General features: G+C 48.0%; 1 protein-coding gene across 1 annotated transcript in view; it reads right to left on the minus strand.

Moving 5' to 3' along the window:
- Window positions 1-21,999, minus strand: part of CLPB (caseinolytic mitochondrial matrix peptidase chaperone subunit B) — a 140,217-nt gene that overhangs the window by 21,119 nt on the left and 97,099 nt on the right. Inside the window, exons 6-7 of the mRNA XM_052652598.1 lie at window positions 17,231-17,328; window positions 4,042-4,156 (exon numbers count right to left, since the gene is read on the minus strand). Of these exons, the coding sequence (XP_052508558.1) occupies window positions 4,042-4,156; window positions 17,231-17,328 (213 nt within the window). The remainder of the gene's footprint in view (window positions 1-4,041; window positions 4,157-17,230; window positions 17,329-21,999) is intronic.

Raw genomic sequence — 21,999 nt, forward strand, 5'->3', positions numbered from 1 at the left:
TCAGGTCAGAGCCAGGCTTAGAAGAGCGGTCAACGTGGTAGAGCTTCCTTGGGGAGTTCACAGGCTTCAGAGTCAATGGGGACCAGATGCAATGGGCTTTGGGCATAGGCCTCTGGTCAGAGGAAGCCACTGGGAAGCCTCCACCGGTGCAGGCTACCCAGAAGAGGCTTCTTGGAGCAGGTCTGGGGAATGGGATGTCACCTCAAAGGGTCAAAGGCTGACTAGTATGGGTATTGTAAACAACAATTTTGCTAAACTCACATTCTTAGTATGCTTGTGAACAACTAGGAAGCAGGCATAACAGCTTCTCTTCTTTCCTCAGAGCACATCACAGAGATGGACAAGGGGCCATAACCAAAGTAATTAATGTGACAAACTGCACTAAGCATCTACCTTGATTGGAGGGCTGTGCCAGGAACTGGGAAAACAAAAATGATTCAGTCAGGGTCTCTGCCCTCAGGTGTCTACAGTCTATTGCTCCTGAAATATAAAAACCAGCCCGAGGGTGGGAGACGGGCAGGGCTAGGGTGGGGAAGGGGCCAGAAGAAAGGGAGTTTCAAGCAGAGAGGGCAGCATCAACAAATATAGGCAGGAGATCAATGCAGCAGGGCGTTGATCCAATGTGCAGGGCAGCCATTGTGCGCAGTGGGCGGGGCGGGAGGGCAGCAGGAGTGGGCCCTAATGCCAGGCCAGGGCAGTCACTCTAGAATTCTACACAGGGTTCTTTTGTTTTGTTTTCACGGTGTACAAAGCTGATTCTAGCTAGGGAGAAGTGATTATAGGGGTAGAAAAGGAGGCAGAGAGACCAACAAGGAGACCACCACTAGGTTCGGACAGGAGACACTGAGGTCCTGAGCTGGAGGTCCTCAGTGGTATTAGGAATGGAGGGGAGAGGCTAGGTGCGAGATCTATTTAAGAGGTAGAATGATAGAACTTGAAGGGCTGTAAGCGGAAGGAAGGGCCAAGGAAATATCTAAGCTTCTACTCAGGAGACCAGGGAATGGTAGGGCCTTTACTGAGACAGGAAAACGGGAGGTGAGGAGGTGGAGGAGGGGAGCAGAGTCTAGATCTGCACAGACAGCTGGCTGCCTTTCTGAGGATGGTGGGCACAGAGGCTCTGAGCTCCCACTAGAACAGGCATCCTTCCCTTCTCCATGATCAAGAACAGCTCAGGATTCTGGAAGGAGAACCTCACACTCGATGTCAGTGCTCTGGCTTGTGGTCTGCACGTTGGCCCTGCTTTGGCTCCAGTGACCTGAGTAGACCAGAGAGGCCATGGGGGCCTAGGCTGTGGGGTCGGTGCTTCATCTCCTCCATTTGTAAGGTGGTAACTATGCGCCAGCCTTGCTAGAAGCCCTGCAGCTGGGGATCACACTGATAAATTCACTGTATTACTTTGCACAAATCAATATCCCAGCACTTACCAGGGGTTGATGTGACCGAAATTGGTTTCAGCCAATTCGTGAGGGTAATAAATGGCCATTTATCAAATCAATTCATTCTGCGGCACTTCTTTGGCTGCCCAGCCTCATGGTACCTCTGGGGTGCCAGGCTCCACCCAGCCAGCACACATCTGACACTAGCTGAGAGCACCCAGGGAGCACCCTGGCCTGCCCTCTAGACCCGCCCCACTCTCCTGCACCTGCTTCAGTCCTGAGGCCCTGCCACAGACTCCGACCCAGAGAGTGCCTCATGCTTCATGGGAGCTGGAAGCTGAACACACTCTGACTGTTAGGAGTGTGATCCCTGGCTGCAGGTCTTCTAGCAAGGTGGGCGAAAAGTTACCACCTTACAAATGGAAGGGAATGTACTAACCCCACAGCCCAGGCCCCCACGCCCTCTGTGGCTTTTCCAGAAGCACTGGAGGCATAGCAGGGTCACCCTTCACACCACAGGACAAGGAGCAGAGCGTTCCAGATCTGAGGCAGAGTGTGGGTGACAGATGGAGCTATGGGTAGGACAAGGCACTTGGCAGACATTCTGACAGCCCCTAGGAGGTGGGGAGTGGAACCATCTACTCCTGCTCTGGGCTGGCAGCAGGGAGAGACAAGGAGAAGGACCAGGGGAAGAGGCCAGTCTGGGGCTGGGACTAGGGATCAGTCTCAGATTGACAGAAACACTGCGGGCCTGACCACAGTGCCCATGGCTGGACAGTAAACATCTAGAGGAGGGGACTGGGTTTTATTGAGAACTGTCTGGTACATACTGGAGATAGCATATGCTTTACAGTCCTGTAGTCCTGAGTCTGGATCCCTGGTACAAAGGTGAGGAAACTGATGCTCAAAGAAACTGACTGACCAGCCTGAGGTGCATAGCTGGTAAGTGGCCCACCTGCCATTTGAGCCCTGGCTGACTGAATTCTTTCCACTTTAATGTCCTCCTCCCTCCCCTACTTCTGGGAGTCTCACAACTTATGGGCTTGAGAAGCTGGTGAGAAACAGATCAGAGGAGTGGGCAACATGTGAGGAAATGGCTGTGTAAGAAGTGGAGGGTAAATACTATGATGGCAGCTATAGCTCTGGCCCAAGTGGACATGAGACTCTAGTAGAACCTGCTTCTCAGGCCTTGGCTCGGTCACTATCTCTCCAATGGGCTCCTCCTCCTCTCTTCAACCCAAGAGCTCCCAAGGTCTCCTCTCCTTTTACCCCAGACATGGCCTTGGCAAAGAAGTGGGGGTTGCCACCTCAAGCTGAGGGTGGCCGTCTGTATTCAGACCCAAGAGGGCAGCCTGATGAGGTTTGGGCCTGAGTAGTGGGGACTTGTGTCTTCATAGAAGCCTTCCCTGGCTCCTGGGTTTGCCTGCAGGTAGTCTCTGCCCTCCAGCTGCTGAGGCAGATCTGGTCTGAGGGCTCCTTTTAACTGCTGATGGCCAGGTCATGACCTGAACATGAGTCCCACTGGTGTGTGAGGATGATGGAGATGGGCTGGGCCCAGTGTGTCACAGGGATGACTGCCTTCATTGTTCACTGACTCCTCTGGGACGCCACGATTTCAGCTTCATGTCTCCTTTTACAAGTGAGCAGAACTTGGTGCTGGGTGTGGCAGCTGCTGGGCTGCATCTGGTGGGACTAGAGGCAGCACTGGATGCACCTGACCAAGACGTCGCAAGGAAGAGGCTTTTAAACCTGAGCTGAGCATTAGCTCACCTGAAGGGCCTCTCAGAATATAGACTTCTGGTCCATCGCCAGAGCTCCTGATCCCACAGGTCTGGGGTCAGATCTACATTCTAACAAGTTCCCAGAGAATGCTGATGCTGCTGGTCCAGAGACCACTTTGAGAACCGCTGCCTCGGGGAATACTCCCTTGTCTAAGTCAGAAATAGGGTTCCCTTGCCCTTGCCTCATCTGTCTTGAGGTTACCCTGAGGGAGCCATGCACCTCAGGAGGACAATGGTGAGGCCGCCATCCTGAGCCCAACCCCAGTTTCCTCTCTTTCCACTGGGCAGTGCATGGGCAGGAAGATCAGGAGATGAGGGGTGATATCAGCAGACAGTCTAGATCCCACGGTGGCATAAGCGCTTCTGAGGCGGAGAAGGCACTCAAGACTTGCACAGGATGTTTTCCATAAAGTTGAGCCAGCCTCCGGCAAATTATATTGAAGGATGGCGCAGTCCCCGCTGGGAGACAGGAGACCAAAGCTCTAGTTCTGGCTCAGTTATGACAATACTAGTGATGGGAAAACTCTTGTTCCTCTCTGGGTCTCAGTTTCTCCACCTGAAAAGTGGGGGTGGGGGGGGGTCAGTAGATCAGATGAAGGTCAGACAGAAAGAAGCCTTGAGCAAATTACTCAAGTGTTCTGCCTCAACTTCCTCATCTGTAACATCAGGATTCAATGGGACCAATCTCACTGGATTGTTGTAAGGATTAAAATGACATGGCGTACGCAAAGAGCTTAGAACACTGCTTGGTACACAGGAAGCACTCCACAAATGCTATGCTATAATAATAACAGCCCCTTCTCCTCACCTTGGAGATGGCAGGACCACACCTCACTGCAGCAGACCACAAACTTCTACGCCCTCTTCGGTGCGCGTGTACTCACCTGCGCCCACTGTGGCGATGGCGCTCTCCTGGCCAATGATGTGCTCCTTCAGCCGCTGCTCCAGCGGAAAGCGGCGCCGCTCCTCGGCCTCCCGCTTCCGCTGCTTCTCTTGGTACTGTGGAGAGAGACAAGAGATGGAAGGCGGCTCAGGAGCGCCGGACCCAGGAGGACCCTAGTTTCATTCTATGCCCCCAACCCAGGGGGAAAAAGTAGAGGGTCTGGGTCTCTGGGGGTTCTGACAGACAGCTCTGGCTCATTCTTTTCCCAGTCCCTCGTCTGAGTCCTCACCTCATTTCCCTACCTTGGTGGCCACTGCTCAGGGGTCCTGGCTCGCCCTGCTAGTAAAATAAGTACTGCTAGTATTGGGTTGGCCAAACGATTCTTACAGTGTTTACACAAGATCTTATGAACTTTTTTGCCAACTCAATAGATTAACTCTTGAGTCTGGAGTCTGACAGAAGACTTGGTTTGAATCCCAGCTCTCACACTTATAAGATGTGATTACCTGGAGCAAGTTACTATGTTCAGTTTTCTCCTCTGTAAATTGGGGATTAAATATGATGCTGTATACAGAATGTGTCTAGCACTATCGCTGGTAAGTACTAAGTGCTTACAAATATATAGGTTCCTTTCCTTTTCTGCTTACCCTCTTGAAAACCATTTTGGTTTTCAAACCAGAGCTATGAACACCCTCCAAGTCAATGATACTGCATTTTTTCAATTAAACACAACTGTTCAGCAATTGCTATATTCGTGGCACTGTGCATGCCATGATGGAAAGGTGGGGAAGGGGCAAAGAGGAAGACTGGCCCCTGGCCCCTGGAAGGTTTAGATGATGCTGAGTGCCTGGCAGGTAGGTGTCTGGCCTCTGGCTTGGTGCATTTCAGAAAAGACAGAAGCAGGAGGCTTGAGCTTTGTCCCACTGAAAGGGAGGGGAGAAGAGCCAGGTCTTGCTTTCAAAGAGCTCTAAGTCAGGCAGGGGAGGCAAGGCATGCATGGTCTGTACATGAATACTTTTCAGGCAGGATCAGCCGTTTCCCTTGTGGTTCTAAAGCATGTGTGCCTACATCTAGCCCTGTACCTATCACTGAAAAAAGTTACTTGAAAATGAGTTTGCTGCATATTTGTGATTGTGTCTTACGAATCAATCATGAGCCCCATTTTACTCACTGCTATTTCTGGCATGGGTCCTGGCACAGTGGAGGCAGCTGGTCAATGTTTACAAAAATGAAGTTGATGACAGATACAAAGAGGAATTAACAGCTAGATTGGTTGGTGTAGGAGTACGGAGAAGGGAAGGATACATAAAGCATAAAACATTTCTGGGAGATGAGAGGCTTGAAGGAGCTGGAGTATTGGGCTAGTTGGGAGCTGTGGCACTATCTGGAGACTGGGTTGGGGGGTGAGTTCATGGGTCTGATGATAAAGCATCGATGGAGGCCAGGCGCTGGGGGCAGGAAGCAGGTCTTAAAGTGAGACAGAAAGACCTGGGTCTTCCGGGGACTTCTCTTCCCTAGGGCTCCTGTAACACTGACAGCTTTCTAGAAAGCGAGCTGCCAAGGTAAGGCCTTGTCACAAAAGTGGTGGCTGCAGATTGCTCTTGTGGGCAGAGTGGATGAAAAATACCTGCTACTTGGGCAGTGTTTTCCTGTTATGGTAGTGACCTTGACAGAAGTTAAAAAAAATAAATAGCAAACAATCCAATTTTGGCTGTTGCTATCAGTCTGTAACTGAAAGCTCCCATCAGTCCTGGGGTTTCATATGGAGCAATAATTCGGCGCCGATCCCAGCGGAGCAACGCTTGCCGGTTGGAATTCAGCACGTCACTGTGCAGCTCCCTCAGGCACTACATACATCACCTGGCTCTGCCGACTGCAACCATATATCTGCCTCCTCCTCCTCCCTGTCCACCCAGCCCCTCTCAGCACTTGGGTCCACTGGGCTGAAAGGCTCTGATGGAGAGATGCATACATACGGGCTGGTACAGCACTGGCCAGTGGCCTAGCCCGCCTGCAGTCAGGCAGGATGCAGAAGGAACCTGGCCTCCGAGAGTTTGTGAGGTCTGTTGGTTAGGTCACTTCCCCTCAGGGATGGGTATTCCCACTCTGGGCCTTTTGTTCACACTGCTCCCTCAGCACGTAAGTCTTCTCTATTCCCACCCACCTCTAAGTGATCTTAAATACCAAATTGTCTAAAGAGCCTGTTGCCCTGGCACCTCCAGAGCACTTATTTAACTGCCTGTTTCTGTCTCTTTACTCCACACATGAAGAAGTAGTGACAAAGACCATGCTCTATTCATCCCTGTAACTCCAGCACCTAGCACAGGGCCTGGCTCACAGAAGGATTCAATTTGTGCTGCCAAGTGAATGAAGTGACTGCCGTCTGTGAGATGGCTGCTGTGTGCCGGGCGTGGTACTCAGAACTTTCTGTGTAGTGTCTCACTGAATTCTTACAGCAGTCCCCACATGAAGTTTGACACCTTTCTGGCTCATAGTGAGGCACACTGTGTGGCAGAAATAAGCCAGCTTTGCCCCAGAAAGACCTGAATTTAAACCTCACCTAATCTACTTGGGCTTCCCAGCTGGCTCAGTGGTAAAGAATCCACCTGCCAATGCAGGAGACATGGGTTTGATCCCTGGGTCGGGAAGATCCTCTGGAGAAGGGAATGGCAACCCTCTCCAGTATTCTTGCCTGGGAAATCCCATGGACAGAGGAGCCTGGAGGGCTACAGTCCATGGGGTCAAAAAAGACTGGACACGACTTAGTGAGTAAACAACAACAACAACAAATCTACTTAATAGTAAGCTCACCTTGGGGAGTTCATTCAACTCCCTGAATTTCAGTTCCTCATCTCTAGCAAGGCAATGGTACTCATACCTACCTCACAGGACCCTTGTGGGATGCTGATGAGAATTAGAAGCACTGGGCAGGTCTCTGGCACACAGCGAATGTACATGCAGAAGTAGCTGTGTGAGAGACTCAGTGGCCAACATAGTATCTGGCCTGTGCAGGCCTTTGATAAACTGCTAACTTCTTCTTTACTGCATTTTGATAACTAATTTTCTAACCCAGCGCCTTTGTTTTTGTTTTGGTGCTCAGTTCAGTTCAGTTCAGTCGCTCAGTCGTGTCCGACTCTTTGCGACCCCATGAATCGCAGCACGCCAGGCCTCCCTGTCCATCACCATCTCCCGGAGTTCACCCAGACTCACGTCCATCGAGTCCGTGATGCCATCCAGCCGTCTCATCCTCAGTTGTCCTCTTCTCCTCCTGCCCCCAATCCCTCCCAGCATCAGAGTCTTTTCCAATGAGTCAACTCTTCGCATGAGGTGGCCAAAGTACTGGAGCTTCAGCTTCAGCATCATTCCTTCCAAAGAAATCCCAGGGTTGATCTCCTTCAGAATGGACTGGTTGGATCTCCTTGCAGTCCAAGGGACTCTCAAGAGTCTTCTCCAACACCACAGTTCAAATGCATCAATTCTTCGGTGCTCAGCCTTCTTCACAGTCCAACTCTCACATCCATACATGACCACTGGAAAAACCATAGCCTTGACTAGACGGACCTTAGTGGGCAAAGTAATGTCTCTGCTTTTCAATATACTATCTAGGTTGGTCATAACTTTCCTTCCAAGGAGTAAGCGTCTTTTAATTTCATGGCTGCAGTCACCATCTGCAGTAATTTTGGAGCCCCAAAAGATAAAGTCTGACACTGTTTCTACTGTTTCCCCATCTATTTGCCATGAAGTGATGGGACCAGATGCCATGGTCTTCGTTTTCTGAATGTTGAGCTTTAAGCCAACTTTTTCACTCTCCTCTTTCACTTTCATCAAGAGGCTTTTCAGTTCCTCTTCACTTTCTGCCATAATGGTCGTGTCATCTGCATATCTGAGGTTATTGATATTTCTCCCGGCAATCTTGATTCCAGCTTGTGTTTCTTCCAGCCCAGCATTTCTCATGATGTACTCTGCATATAAGTTAAATAAGCAGGGTGACCATATACAGCCTTGACGTACTCCTTTTCCTATTTGGAACCAGTCTGTTGTTCCATGTCCAGTTCTAACTGTTGCTTCCTGACCTGCATACAGGTTTCTCAAGAGGCAGGTCAGGTGGTCTGGTATTCCCATCTCTTTCAGAATTTTCCACAGTTTATTGTGATCCACACAGTCAAAGGCTTTGGCATAGTCAATAAAGCAGAAATAGATGTTTTTCTGGAACTCTATTGCTTTTTCAATGATCCAGCGGATGTTGGCAATTTGATCTCTGGTTCTTCTGCCTTTTCTAAAATCAGCTTGAACATCAGGGAGTTCACGGTTCACGTATTGCTGAAGTCTGGCTTGGAGAATTTTGAGCGTTACTTTACTAGTGTGTGAGATGAGTGCAATTGTGCAGTAGTTTGAGCATTCTTTGGCATTGCCTTTCTTTGGGATTGGAATGAAAACTGACCTTTTCCAGTCCTGTGGCCACTGCTGAGTTTTCCAAACATGCTGGCATATTGAGTGCAGCACTTGCACAGCATCATCTTTCAGGATTTGAAACAGCTCAACTGGAATTCCATCACCTCCACTAGCTTTGTTCGTAGTGATGCTTTCTAAGGCCCACTTGACTTCACATTCCAAGATGTCTGGCTCTAGATTAGTGATCACATCATCATGATTCTGGGTCGTGAAGATCTTTCTTGTACAGTTCTTCCGTATATTCTTGCCACCTCTTCTTAATATCTTCTGCTTCTGTTAGGTCCAGACCATTTCTGTCCTTTATCGAGCCCACTAATTTAATCTGCATGGAGCCCCACAGATAAGGGGAAGAAGTGCTCTGGCTTAAGCAGAAGCCAGGAGTCAAGTCCATTAGGATGCCCCCATGGACCCAGGGTGGCTCCTGAGGCTTCTCCCCAGGAACCCTGAGTCTGTGGACAGTCTCAACACTAACAGTTCTCAGGACACCTCCACTGACTGGGGTGTCTCAGCTGTGCCTGTCAATTTCTCTTACATGGTAGAGAACTCCTCCTCTAGGTACTTTCCATCCACTGGTTTGTGGGGCCTCACAAAACACACTTTTTTTTCCTTTGCTGCAGGCAAAGCTTAACAGGAGTTTCCCCACCACTCTGTTGGTTTGGGTACCACCATCATGGCCTCCCTGAGTCTTCTCCAGGGCAACATTTCTACCTTTTGTAACTCTTCTTCAGTGTCATCATTTCAGGTTGTCTTAGTACTGTTATTTTCTTGAGCAATGGGAAAGGGTTCTGGACTTCTATGGGGGTGAGCGCCAGGTCTCTCAGGGGCTCTCTAAATAGTACTGGGAAAGAGTCAACCTATGCCCTAAATTTGAGCACACCCTGATTCGAGTACAACCCCCTTTACGCCTGGAGTCGTATACAGCTCTTCAGAGAAACTTCTGAAACTGGACCAGACTTTTTCATAAAAATGTACAGGACAATGGGATTAAACTATATATGAGGTTTCTACTTCATGCTCTTTCTCAAATGCTTAGCACAGAGCTTATATTAAAAAAATATGTTGAGGACTTCCCTGGTGGTCCAGTGGTTAAGAATCTGCCTGCCAATGCAGGGTACAAGGGTTTGATCCCTGGTCTGGGAAGATTCCACATGCCAACGGAAGCCTGTGCACCACAACAACTGAAGCCCATGCTCCACAACAAGAGAAGCCACCACAATGAGAAGCCCACACAAGCAATGAAGAGTGGCTCCCACTTGCTGCAACTAGAGAAAGCTCACACGCAGCAATGAAGACTCAGGCAGCCAAAATTAAAAAAAAAAATGCTGAATGAATGAATGACTTTTTAATAGTGTGAGCTACGAGTTCAGGCTTGTGGAGAGCTAACCAGTGGAAGAACCTTGGGAAGGAAACTACTAGGTCTGTATGTATTTTCTTTGGGAGGAAAGAGAAGGCCCTTGGTAAGGGTCCATGAATGTGGGCTACTGTTGTTCCTGGCTTCTGAGGAAATGAGGAGGAAGGCTACAGGCAATGAGGTCAAGGCTCTGCTTCGACAGGGTTCCAGTGGAAGAGGGGACAGGGTAGGTGACCCAGCCTGCAGAAGCAGAGGACACTGGGTGGAGACGCCCTAGAAGGAGGCCACCAGGAGAGCAGGAGTGGGAGAGTGACCATCTTCTTAATAAAAGCCACATGCAATTAGTTTCAGAAGCCCTCACCTGGAGCCAGCAGCAACCAGCTCCCTATGCTGCATCTCAGCTGGATAATCGCAGCCACTGGTTTTCATCATTCTTGATTTAATATGGCACCCCTCCTGGCTCTGAGTGCATTTACAGGAAAGAGCTGGGAGGCCGAGGCGAAGCCTAGCTGGGCTCTCGTTAGGAGGTGGGTGGCTGGGCAGAGCAGCTCTGTGGGTGACAGTTACAGGGAGAAGGGTATGGCAGCACCCCTGCTGCTGGGCATTACTCAGGGAACAAATCTGATAATAAGCCTGGTGATATGTTCACTGAGAGGGAAGCTAGGGCAGGGGTGGTTGGCAAAAGGAGACCCTGGGAGAAAAACAGGAAAAGTGTGGCAGAGGGAAGAAAAGAGGCCAAGATGCAGCTTGCCTTTAGAGGGAGGTCAGGGCACAGAGCCCCCTGGCTTCTCACAGACTCAGATATGCCCCATCCTCTTGACTCCCTGGATCCACCCCAACTCACATCATAGTCAGGGCTTCTACCATGTCCTGAAGCTGGGGGAGGCAGAGAGGCCTGGGTGGGGAGGTCAACAAAGTGGGCAGAAGATGAGACTCGGGGGGCAGGTGTGGGACGATGGAAGTCCTGAGAAGAGGGAGTGATGACAAGAGGAGCACAGGGGGTCCAACAAAGGAGGCTGGGAAATGTAGAGCAGACAGGAGGGGAGAATGGGGGATGAGAGGGGCACCTAAGGGACCTGAAAGTCTCCTGAACTAGCTCAGAGTCCACATCTGTATTGAGGAAAGCTGGGTACAGTGCCGGCATCAGTCCCATGAAGACTTGGTGACCGCTATGTCAGCATCCCAGGGTCCATTCTTTCCTCCACCTGATCCTCCTTTTGCTGCCAGATCAATATTTTTAACATGTTAATTCGATCATGTTGCTCCTCTGCAAATAGCTGGGTTGCCCCAGAGAGAAGAACGGCAAGACGGTTAAGAGGGGCAAAGAGGGGCTGAGGTGAGAAAATAGGTTGTATGCTCCTCAGCGTGTCACATCGGGAGGTACGTGATGATGATGTACCTGTGACTGAGGATGTTAATTTTGATCATCTGATTAAGGTGGACTGTGCCAAGTTTCTCCATCATCATCTTCCCCTTATGTAATTAACACGTGTCTTGTAGGGTGGGACTCAGAGACTGCGTAAATACCCTGTTACTCCTCAAACTTCCACTCCTTACTCTGAGTATGGATTGATGAAACTTGCCTGATTTGGGACCAGCTGTTCTAACACTCACAGTCCTAAGGAGGTCAGAGGATCTCCTCCCTCATCATCCAGAGAGGAAGTCATTAAAGCAGGGTCCCACTGGTAGCAAGTAATAAAGGCAGAACACTAACTCCTGCAGTCTGACTCAAGTGTCTGCACCTTCCACCCTGGAGATAAGAAAAGACCTGTTCTTGCCTTTAGGGAGTTCAGAGCCTATTTAGGGAAAGGAGATTTAAAACACAAATTTCATATTCCTACTTTTAGCATGGGGATACCTAATGAATTTATTGAAAATAAACACCAGAGGGTGTTCTTGCCAGAAATGCACAGCCTGAATTGAATCATAAAGAAACATTAGACAAACCCAAATTGAGGACAGTCTACAAAATAACCAGCCTGTACTTGTTAGAATGTCAAGAAAGACTGAGGAACTGTTTCAGATTAAAGGAGACTAAATAGACATGAGAACTGAATCCAACTTTGGATCCAGAATTTTCTTTCCTTGTAAAACGAACTATTGGGACAACTGGTGAAATGTGAATAACATCTGTAGATTAGTTAATATTAATGCTTTGATTCTGAGAATTGCATTGAGGTTATATAGAAAATGTCCTTTATTTTTTAGGGCATTCATACAAGTATTTGGTGGTAAAGGGGATCATGTATATATAACAAATAGTTCAGAAAAATTATATGTCTTTATATTACTCATCTCTATATAATAAAGCAAGTATGATAAAATGTTAACAACTGGTAATATGGGTGGAAGTTTATGGGAATTTGTTGTACTATTTTTGAAGTTTGTAAAAATAAAAGTGAAACAAATCAGGACAATGCTTACCCTTGAGGGACAGATAGTGACTGGAAGGGAGTATGATACAAATGAATGCTTGTAATAGTCTACTTCTTGATTAGGTATATTCAGTTTGTGAAATTAACAGTGAGCTGTATAGTTAAGAGTACCTTATACAAATATATTTCAACAAACAAGTTTTTAAAAGTTAAAAGAGAAAGACAGAACGCAAAGGTGTATCCCCATAAAGCATGGAGCGCTCGGTCTGGCCCGTGGAGAACCTCTAATCAAGGTCGGATGGTGTTGCCTGGGCCAAGCACAGGGCCAGGCATGCAGCACACCAGCCCCTGAAATGAGGCACGAAGCAGGGAGCAGGCTCGGTGAGGCAGGGAAGGGGGTTTCTCTCCATCCTAGGCCAGGCGGAACATAACCCTCTACGTTCCTGCACACCTCACCCCTTCTCTCCTGATGGCTTCCTCCAGATCTGATGGGAGCACCCAGGCGTGCAGCCTGGAATGTGGGGCCCAGGGGAGCCCTGCATCCCCAGCTACCCCTGCAGCAAATGAAAAAATACACAGACAGGAAATGTGCTTGTGATTCTGTCACTGGGATATGCAAATAAAATATATATGATAGACCTATCTGCCTAATATTCCTGCCAATTCATTCTCTGGGTGTGATTAAAATGAGCAATAAATTCCTCGAGAGTCTCGGTGGAGTGAGGATCTGGGAGTGGAGATGCGGGCTGCCACCAGCACGTCCCCCTCAGCTGAATATTCATCATGGAATAGCTCCCCATATTTTTGTTTTATCTGCCATCATGTGCACAGAGATATATTTCCACCTCTCTGTTGTCTCTTAGTTAGGATGTGAAAATGGTCTAAGCTTTAAGTATTAAACCCTTCAGCTTGTGAAATCCTTCAAAGTGAGATCACAGGTTACCTTCTCTATGAAGCCTGCCCTGCTCATTCTGCCTGGGGGTGATCCATGCTTTCTTGAAACCCCCACAAGCTCTGTGTGGACCCCTCCTAAGGCAGAAGTCAGCCTGTGGGTATCAGAGCTAAGAGCGCCTGCCTCTCCTGATCTTCCTCTCCTGATACCCAGCTCAGGAGACAGGAGCTGGGCTTCATCCACCTCTCAATCTTCTCAGGGGGCCTAGGAGGCTTCCACACAGAGAGACTGCTCAGAGAACTAAGCAAATAAGCCATGAGAAACAAATCATTTAGGCCACTTAAAGTGACCGAGATTTTTAGATAAGTGACATATTTTAAAAGGCAGAATAAAATTAAAAATTAGGCTTATGGATAATTCTGAAATGGGAAAACCATCAAGAAATAATAAGTGAAAAAACACAGATTCTAAACATGGAACTAGGGTCATAACTCAAATATCTTCAGGACCAAGAAGGAAATATAAATGCCTGACACGTAAGCACATAACATGATAGGAAACAGACACCTGTGGCTGGAGAGTCCATATTACAACCTCTATGGCATTACACTCACCTTTAAAAAAAACTCTGAATTGGCAAAATAAAACGTGGCTGCCAGTTTGAGACCCATGGTTTATACAGTAGGCTATCAACCAGGCTAAGAAAAAAAAAACCCACTTATGTATAGATATGGTCCAGAAAAGGTAAATGTAGTATCATAAGAGGAACAGTCTGATTTGTATCTCAATAGCTGCTTATAATAGCCTGATTTTCAAAAGTCATGTTTTATTTTACCTTCAGTTTTCTCACCTGTAAAAGGGGGGTAAATAAGAGCTACCTCATAGCTTTGTTACAACATTAGAAAAATTATATATTCGAGCACCTGGCAGAGTGTCTAGATGCACTTGATAAATGGTACCTATTACTATAAATAATTAAAAACATTGATAATAGTTATGTATAGGTAGTAGGGCTAAAATGCTTTTAACTGAGATTCAGTTCAGTTGACATCTCTTTCAGGAAGCCTTCCTTGATCTCCCAGGCAGGATTAGAAGCCACTGTGGGTTGCCACAGTCCCTGGCCTTCCCTGGGATGACGACTCAGTGGTGTCACACTTTACTGGTCTGTTTCCTCATCAGACTGTGAGCTCCTTGAGGGGTTCACCCAGATATCTTCCCCCCACCTAGCCCAGAACCCGGCATACAGATGTCATTTATAAATATGCACGGACTTATTTAATTACCTTCATTTTATACTGTCCAGATTTTCCATAATGGGAAAGATGGCTTTTATAATTACAAATTTTCTATAAAGAGTACATATTTGACTATAGAGAGGCAGGTGAAGGTGGAAGAGGCTGAGCTGGATGGCAGGGAGATGTCGGATGGACAGAAGGGGAGGAAGATAAGATCAGAGTGGTGGTAATCCATATCTAGACAAAGAGCCAGGACATGAGGTCTGAGGCTGGAGCCTCAGCACCCTCCAGGCCTGAATCACTATGTCACTGACATAGGGCCTGAACTCAAGAGCTGAGCAGCTGCTGCTTACTTCCTGGCCAAGGGTGACATAACCCAATCTAAAGCAGTGTTTCCCCCCTGAAACTCTTTCTCACAGTTTTGAAGAGGTAGTTTTTTTTGCAGCCTGGAGAAAAAGAGCAGAGCGGAAAGAATGGGTGACCATGGAGATGCTGAGCAACTGAGAGAGAGACAATGCTGCTGATGTCCAGGGAGAGCTGAGGGTGGTTCACGTGGGCGGAATCTGAGGGGACCCCAGAGCAATCAGGTAGAGGTGCTCAGCAGACAGCTGAACATTACAGAAGAGGAAATCCAGCCTGGGTAAAGGGATCAAGTGCAGAGAGGTGATGACAGAGAAACAGTCTTCATGTTGAGAGGTGACAAAACCCCTGGCTGGCTTTGAGCGGTCTTCTAGCCTCAAAAGGCAGCCCCTGCCCTGGGTCACAGCTCTGTGCGGGGACTCCTTCTGGCAGCAGCCACCCCCCATTAAGCCTGGCTCTGTCCTAGCCCTGGCACTGAATCCATTTCCTCTCCTCCCCTCCTCCTCACAGCCGTCTCTGTGCCCACGTGCAGTCTCTCCTTTCCTGGCCAGATGCCCCACTGCCTTCAGCCTTTTCTCATGGCATAGTTCTGCTTGCCTCCTTGCCGCCCACCTCTGCACAGATTCTGAGAGCTCAGTCTACTCAGAAGGTAGCCCTCTGTGGTCTAGAAGGATCCGACTGGCACAGAGGCAGCAACTGCCACTTACTCATTTGGGACACTGACTTTGTATTGATATGGCTGACATCAAGACATTTCCTGGGCAGCCAAATTTCATTAGGGTCCCTCAGCAGCCCCAACCCTTCCATCCCTGCTGATATGAAGAGGTCTGTTCTCCTGCTTTACGTAACCAGACCAGTCCTGGCGCTATGTCACACAACCTGACAAAACAGGTGTAATTTTGGCCAAGGGCAGCGCTGGCTCTCAGGGGACAGTGGCTTGGCCTGAAACAGGAGATAATGAAGGGGATGCAGTCCCTGAGGTGATGTGAAACAGTGCTCAGGGATTTCCTTAGAGAATAGGGGAAGCTGACCCAACTCTAGGGCAGGAACATGGGATTAACTGTGTCCAATAAGTTGTGAGTGGAAGTAAAGGGTCCTACTTCCAGGCTGAGCATGTAGCTGCAAGTGGGATGCCCTCCAGGGTGCTCTCTCCCAGAGGGCAGCTGCTCTGCCGGTCAGGTCCCTCAGCATTGCGGATGAGGAGAGACCGCCTCTGCTGACCCATGATGGATGATGGACGTGCAGCATGAGGTAAAAATGAATCTTTGTTGTTTTAAGCCACTGAAATTTTGACTTGTTACAACAGCATGACCTAGTTTATTCTGACTGCTACACAGACCAGCGGTATATTGAATGGAACCACAGAAACCATTCAGTCACAGTGTTTTCATCTCACAGAGGTAAACTGAGTTTCAAGAGCAGAAGCCCTTGCCCGAGGTCAGTCAGTCAGTAAGAGGGTGGGATCACAACCCCAGCTGAGTGCTCAGTCAGGTGACCTAACCTAAGTGCTCTTACTCAAGACACACAGAGTATCTGCCACTAGGTGGGACCTGCCACTCTTAATCATCTCAAAGTATTGCAGCCGATTTGCCAGAGAGAGATTCCACGAAGTTGGAAAAAACCCAAGATTGACAGTCAGAAACCAAGCCTTCCAGTTCCTGTCCTGCCAGTGAACTAACCTACTTAGTAACAGTTTTGATGCTAACTCGCTCTGGGACCAAAGGCAAGTCACAACATACCCCTGGGCTCCACTTTCCCCAGGAAGAAAAGAAATCATCTGATCGAGGTTTCAGAGATTTAAAATGTGTGCCCCATAGCACAGCCTCCATGGAGGCTACCCAGGGGGGAAGGATAGGCTCTCCTTCAACCAGAACAGCTCTATTTTCCTCTGACTTATTTATTTTACTTTGATAAGATTTCCCATCACCAGACTTGATGGTTTCTCAGGTCCCAGCTCTGACATTTGTGATTCTAGTTCTTAGATTCTGCCAAATACTTTCTAAGTTATAGCTGGGTGGCTGAGAGGAGCAGAAGGCAGCCTGTTTTTAGAAGATTCAAAAGTCTGGATGAGAAAATCAAATTAAGATGAAGACTGTTTTGCCTCATACTCTACATAAGGACCTCTGGAGTGTATATGGAGGGAAGGGGTCAGGGAAAAGTTCTAGAAGGAGAGATGATGGAAAAGAGTTACCTGATGAGGCTGCAGAGTGCATGAGACCTGAGGAAATAGTACTGAGGCGAAGATTTTGTCCTGCTATCCCCTCTCCTTCATGGAAGAAGCTGGAAGGCTCAGAAACTGAATTTAAAAGTTAGTCCTCAGAAGCCAGAAGTGGCCCAGGCTGCTTCTTGGTCAGGAAAGGGGATGCCTCCTATTCTTGATAAGTGGAGGCTGGATTTGTATTTAAATAGACAATAATCCTCTAAGGAGAAGTGGCCTTTGGTGTAGAGTCTGACATAATTTAATGAGTGAAAGATGAAATGAAGCATGGAGTACCCACAGGCCTTCTCCTTTCTTTGAGACTTACCTTGGTCTCAGAAGTCCTTAAAAGCTTCATCACCTCCCCTTCTCGAGCATAATCCAAGGGTGTGTGTCCCATTTCATTCCTCTGCAAGGGATTGGCTCCTGACAGGAGGAGAAGGAGAAACAGAGCCTTTGTGAGTGATCAGTGGACCCTCAGCCTTCCCTGGGAGGTGGCATAGGCCTTGACTTCAGTGTAAGGAATGCTCACAGAAATATGGAGCAACAAAACCTAAGAGATTGAAACACATGTCAAGCTACTCTGAGAGAGGAGCTCTCGGTCCTCTCTGACACAGAAGTAAGGGTATTAAGGCTCCTACAGGTGCATGCATACGTGCAAAAACTCACTACCCACATAGAGAGGTGCCACACACACACAGATGTGCTATACACACACATAGGTGTGCTGTGCCTACAAAAATATACACAGCTGAACATGCTAACACATATACCAATACACATACAGATTAATACACCCCAACTCCAATGCATTCTTCATTAAAATGTCTGCATTATCAAATTTGTTTGTACACAGATGAATATTCATTCACAAAATCCACACAGAAATCTAAAGCACAGAGTATTCCAAGTAATGACAAGGACCCTTCTTTCTGCTCTCTGCCTCTTCCTCATGCTCTCTTTTCCCTGCTCACTTCCTGCCTGCTAGAGTCGGCTGAGCTCTGGCCACCATCAGCAACCCAACTGTGCCAGCCCTCACCTACGCTACTTGTTGCTGCGTGTGCACTCAGGCAGGCGTCTCCTCCGGTCACTGGTTCCCATGATTTAAAGACAAAGAACTTTAAGTATAAAAAGAAGAGGCTTGCTTGGGGCCATGCATCTACCGTCTCTCATAAGTGCCGGCAGCTGATGAGCCTGTGTAAAGTGTCTGCTTGGTGTAGAGCCTTGACAGTCATGGAAGATAGGCTACTTTAACCCCCACACTGTCAGAATCTCCTCCCCAAAGCCCATATCTGGGCACCTCACTCTCCTCTTTGAAAACTGACCATTCCATTCAATCTGTCCAACCCTGAATGAGCTGGGACCCAGGACATGGAAGAATCAGATCTGGTCCTGCCCCAAAGCAACCCTCTCAAGAATTATGTGTTAAATGGAACATTAAAGTAACAAACAAATACTCCTTGACTTTTATTGCTAAGAAGTGTGTTGTCTATACTTAAAGAAGGGTTAAGACACACTCCCTGCCATGCGAATGTAGTAAGTTGGCTAGGGACACTAAACACACAAGAAAGGCTGCATCACCATGAGGCCTGGCTCAGAGGGGATATTCAGTCACTGTTTGCTGATGGACAGTAAAAATCAGTGTTTCTCAATCCCAGGCTGAGGCAACATTCCTATCATGATATAAAACCATTCCTATTGAAACTCTCTGCTTCTTTAAGGACTGTAAACTCATCAACAATGATAGTCATTTATTAAGCATTTACACATGGCTGTCTGCCGCGGCTACAGAGGAAGAAGCGTGGTAGGAGGAGGGGAAAGGAGCAGAGAGAGTGAAGCATGACCCAGACCAAGGAAGCTTATTATCAGTAAGAAAAAATACTTTTTAACATGATTCTATTTTCTAATAGGAAGCTAGTACAAAATAAAAAATTTAGATAATTTTAAACCACAATTCACATACCTTTCAGGGTACACAATTCAGTAGTTTTTAAATATACTTCCATCATCATATAAGCCTCACCAGTATCTCATTCCAGATCATTTTAATCATCTTGAAAAGAAACCCTATCACCATTATCAGAGACATTCACCACTTCCCCCTACCCCAGAAACCATTAGTCTGCTTTCTGTCCCTGTATTTGCCTACACTTGACCTTTCACATAAACGGTGTGGTCTTTTGCATCTGGCTTAATTTACCATGTTTTCAAGGTTCATCCATGATGTAGCACATGTCATTCATGCCACAACGTGAATGTAGGAATATAGCATGTACTTCATTCTTTTATGGCTGAATAATATTGCATCCTATGGACATACCCCATTTTGTTATTCATCAAGCTCATAAACATTTGAATTGCTTTCCCCTTTTGGCTGTTATGAATATGCTGCTATGAATATTTGTGTACAAGTCTGAGTTGATGTATTTTTCTATGTCTCTCGAGTATGTATCTAGAAGTGGTGATGATAATAATAATAGCCACTAGTGTTTACTATGTACTCTGTATTTTATATATATTATCCACCATCTTGAGGGGGAGAAATTAAAATTGCCCTGCTATAGAAGTGGAAACTCAAAGGAGATAAGTAGCCCAAGGTCACAAAGCTGGTGATTTGCTTGGACCAGGAGTCAAATCTACTCCAGGTTTTCTTTTTTTTTTTTAATTTTATTTTATTTTTTTTTAATTTTAAAATCTTTAATTCTTACATGTGTTCCCAAACATGAACCCCCCTCCCACCGCCCTCCCCATAACATCTCTGTGGGTCATCCCCATTACTCCAGGTTTTCTTAACTACAATTCTCACACTCCCACCAGGGCAGCCATAATACACCCCTGGTGAAAAATCATTCCATGATTTTCACTGCTTATAGGATAAAATGCAACCTCCCTAATGAGGAGAGTGTTTTCCTAACTAGTAGGCAAGTCCTCAAAGCTCAGCTGGAGCCTCATTCTTCTTTCAATTCTGTTGGTGCTTGCTTACTGGGCACTGTGTATCAGGGCCCTGTACATAGGGAGATGCGAGACTGCCAAAGCCAATGAATAGTGGTTTTTTTCTAAAATATTTCTTGATCATTCTGCAGCAACTGATACCTTGCCCACTCTCTCCTTTGAGTTCTATAAACCACTTTTCAGGTTTTCCTCACACCCCTGAGACCATTCCTTCTGTCTCTTCTGCAGGCTCCTGGTCCCACCTTTTAGATTAGGTGCTGTCTAGAGTCTAGGCACAATCCCAGCTCTCCAGAAGCTAAAAGGGATGAGAGACGACCATGCAACAATAGCTCAGGCCGAGTGTGATCAGTGTGCCGAAGGAGGGACAGCGGGCCTGTAGAGAGAGGTGCAAGAAGACCACAGTGCTAAGGGGCTTGCTCTCCTGACCCAGTTTTCCCAGCCAGCCCTGTTCTGTCTGGCGCTCAGCACTGAAGGCTTGAGAGGCAGCGGCAGACAGCATCGGCCCTTTCCTCAGAGCTCCTGGACCACAGCTAGGGCTGAAAGAGAGCTACAATCACTCAGTGGAAAGGCCTCTCCTCTCTGAGGCAGCCTCAAGGGGAGCTCTGTCACTGAATATGGGCTAGAGTGGCAGAGGGGTGTGGGAGAGACCTCTGGAAGGGAAAGAAAAGAAGAGCAAAGAGAAAAAGAGAACTGGGTAAGAGAGAAAAAATAGGAGAGCAAAGGGGAGGGGGAGAGGAAGAGAGGTGAGAGAGGAAGACAGTGGAAGAAAGAACAGAGGGTGAGATTAGCTGCTTCAAACAAGCGCTGTCAGTGATCTATATTTGCTTACAGAATGAAAAATGTGTGCCATAAACATTGGCCACTGAGTAATTTCTAGTAGGAGTTGTGTCACTTCTCATAAAGGATGGGATGGGACAGGTAGGACATTTCTGCACCTGGGCCAGGGATGCCATTTAAAGCAGTGCTGGGTCTGTCTCCAGCCCAAGAGCTCTCACCCAGGTTCACCCCAGCTACCCCGAGGAGGGAAGCCAGCTAGGCTCCCCAAGGTTCTGGAGCCTCGGGTCAGCACGTCTGCTCCCAGTTTACGAAAGCTGAGGCTGGGGCGCCATGGGTAATGTCCATCTAATATTAGTCCCTCAGCCCCCGAACCCTTGCTCTGATGTTCTGACTTGACTAATTGCTGTAATAATTGATAGAACCTGACTTCTACAACTGATCAATTTCACCTCCACGACCAACGGCCACAAACCATTACACTCCAATAAATAACCACGTTGGGCCTCACCCGCCTGCCCTCTCCAGGGGCATCAGGATGGCCCATGCCCTGGCCTGACCTCACCATGCCTCCCACCCAGGGCCCCTCCGGGCCAAGCAGCTGGTCTAGAGGGTCAGGCTCCTGGGAGTAAGTCAGAGGGCTGGGCGGAGGTGGGGAGAGCTAATCGCAGGCCATCCGTCACCTCCCACTGGCTGTCTGGAGCTGGGGCCAACACCTGGAGCACCCCAGGCAGTATAGTGCAGGACTCCTCCTCTGCTCCAGATTAGTGTGTCCCAGCTTATAATATTTGATAAATAGCAGACTGGCTTCCTGGCAGCACTGCTGTGGCTGCGCCTGCCCGCTACAGCTGTGGAAGGTCACTCATTGGGGAAATATGTTTCTGTCAGTGGTATTGAAAAAAGTTTAGTGGAGTGACAGGCCTCAATTTTTCAAATTTTATTAACTCCATCCTCTTAACCATTTGTCTTGAATTCCTTCAGATTCTGGGGGATCTGTCAATAGGGCTCGGGCCAGGAAAGTAGGATGGGGGTGGATGGTCATGGACAGGTCCTGGCTGGTGCCAGTGACAGGCTGGGGTCTCAACACCCAGGGCAGGGTAAGGCAGTGGAGCCGGTGTTGACGGGAGAGAGGGCCTGGCCCACGGGGGCCCAGGGAGCCTGCTACTCTTCTCTGGTACAGCACCTGCCTTAGGTTTGACAGCCTTACAGGCTTTCTGAGGCGAAAGAGACCTTAAGGGTGAGTTCTTCCAATTCCCTAAGAAGAGACCTGCCTCGACTACATTTGGAACAGGTGGGTCACCCTGGCTTCCTCAAGCATGTCCAGAGCCCCATTCCAAGCTCATGGCCTGCCAAGGGGTTTCCCGCACTAAA

This window comes from Budorcas taxicolor, chromosome 15 (genome assembly GCF_023091745.1).
Source record: "Budorcas taxicolor isolate Tak-1 chromosome 15, Takin1.1, whole genome shotgun sequence".
Classification (NCBI taxonomy): domain Eukaryota; kingdom Metazoa; phylum Chordata; class Mammalia; order Artiodactyla; family Bovidae; genus Budorcas; species Budorcas taxicolor.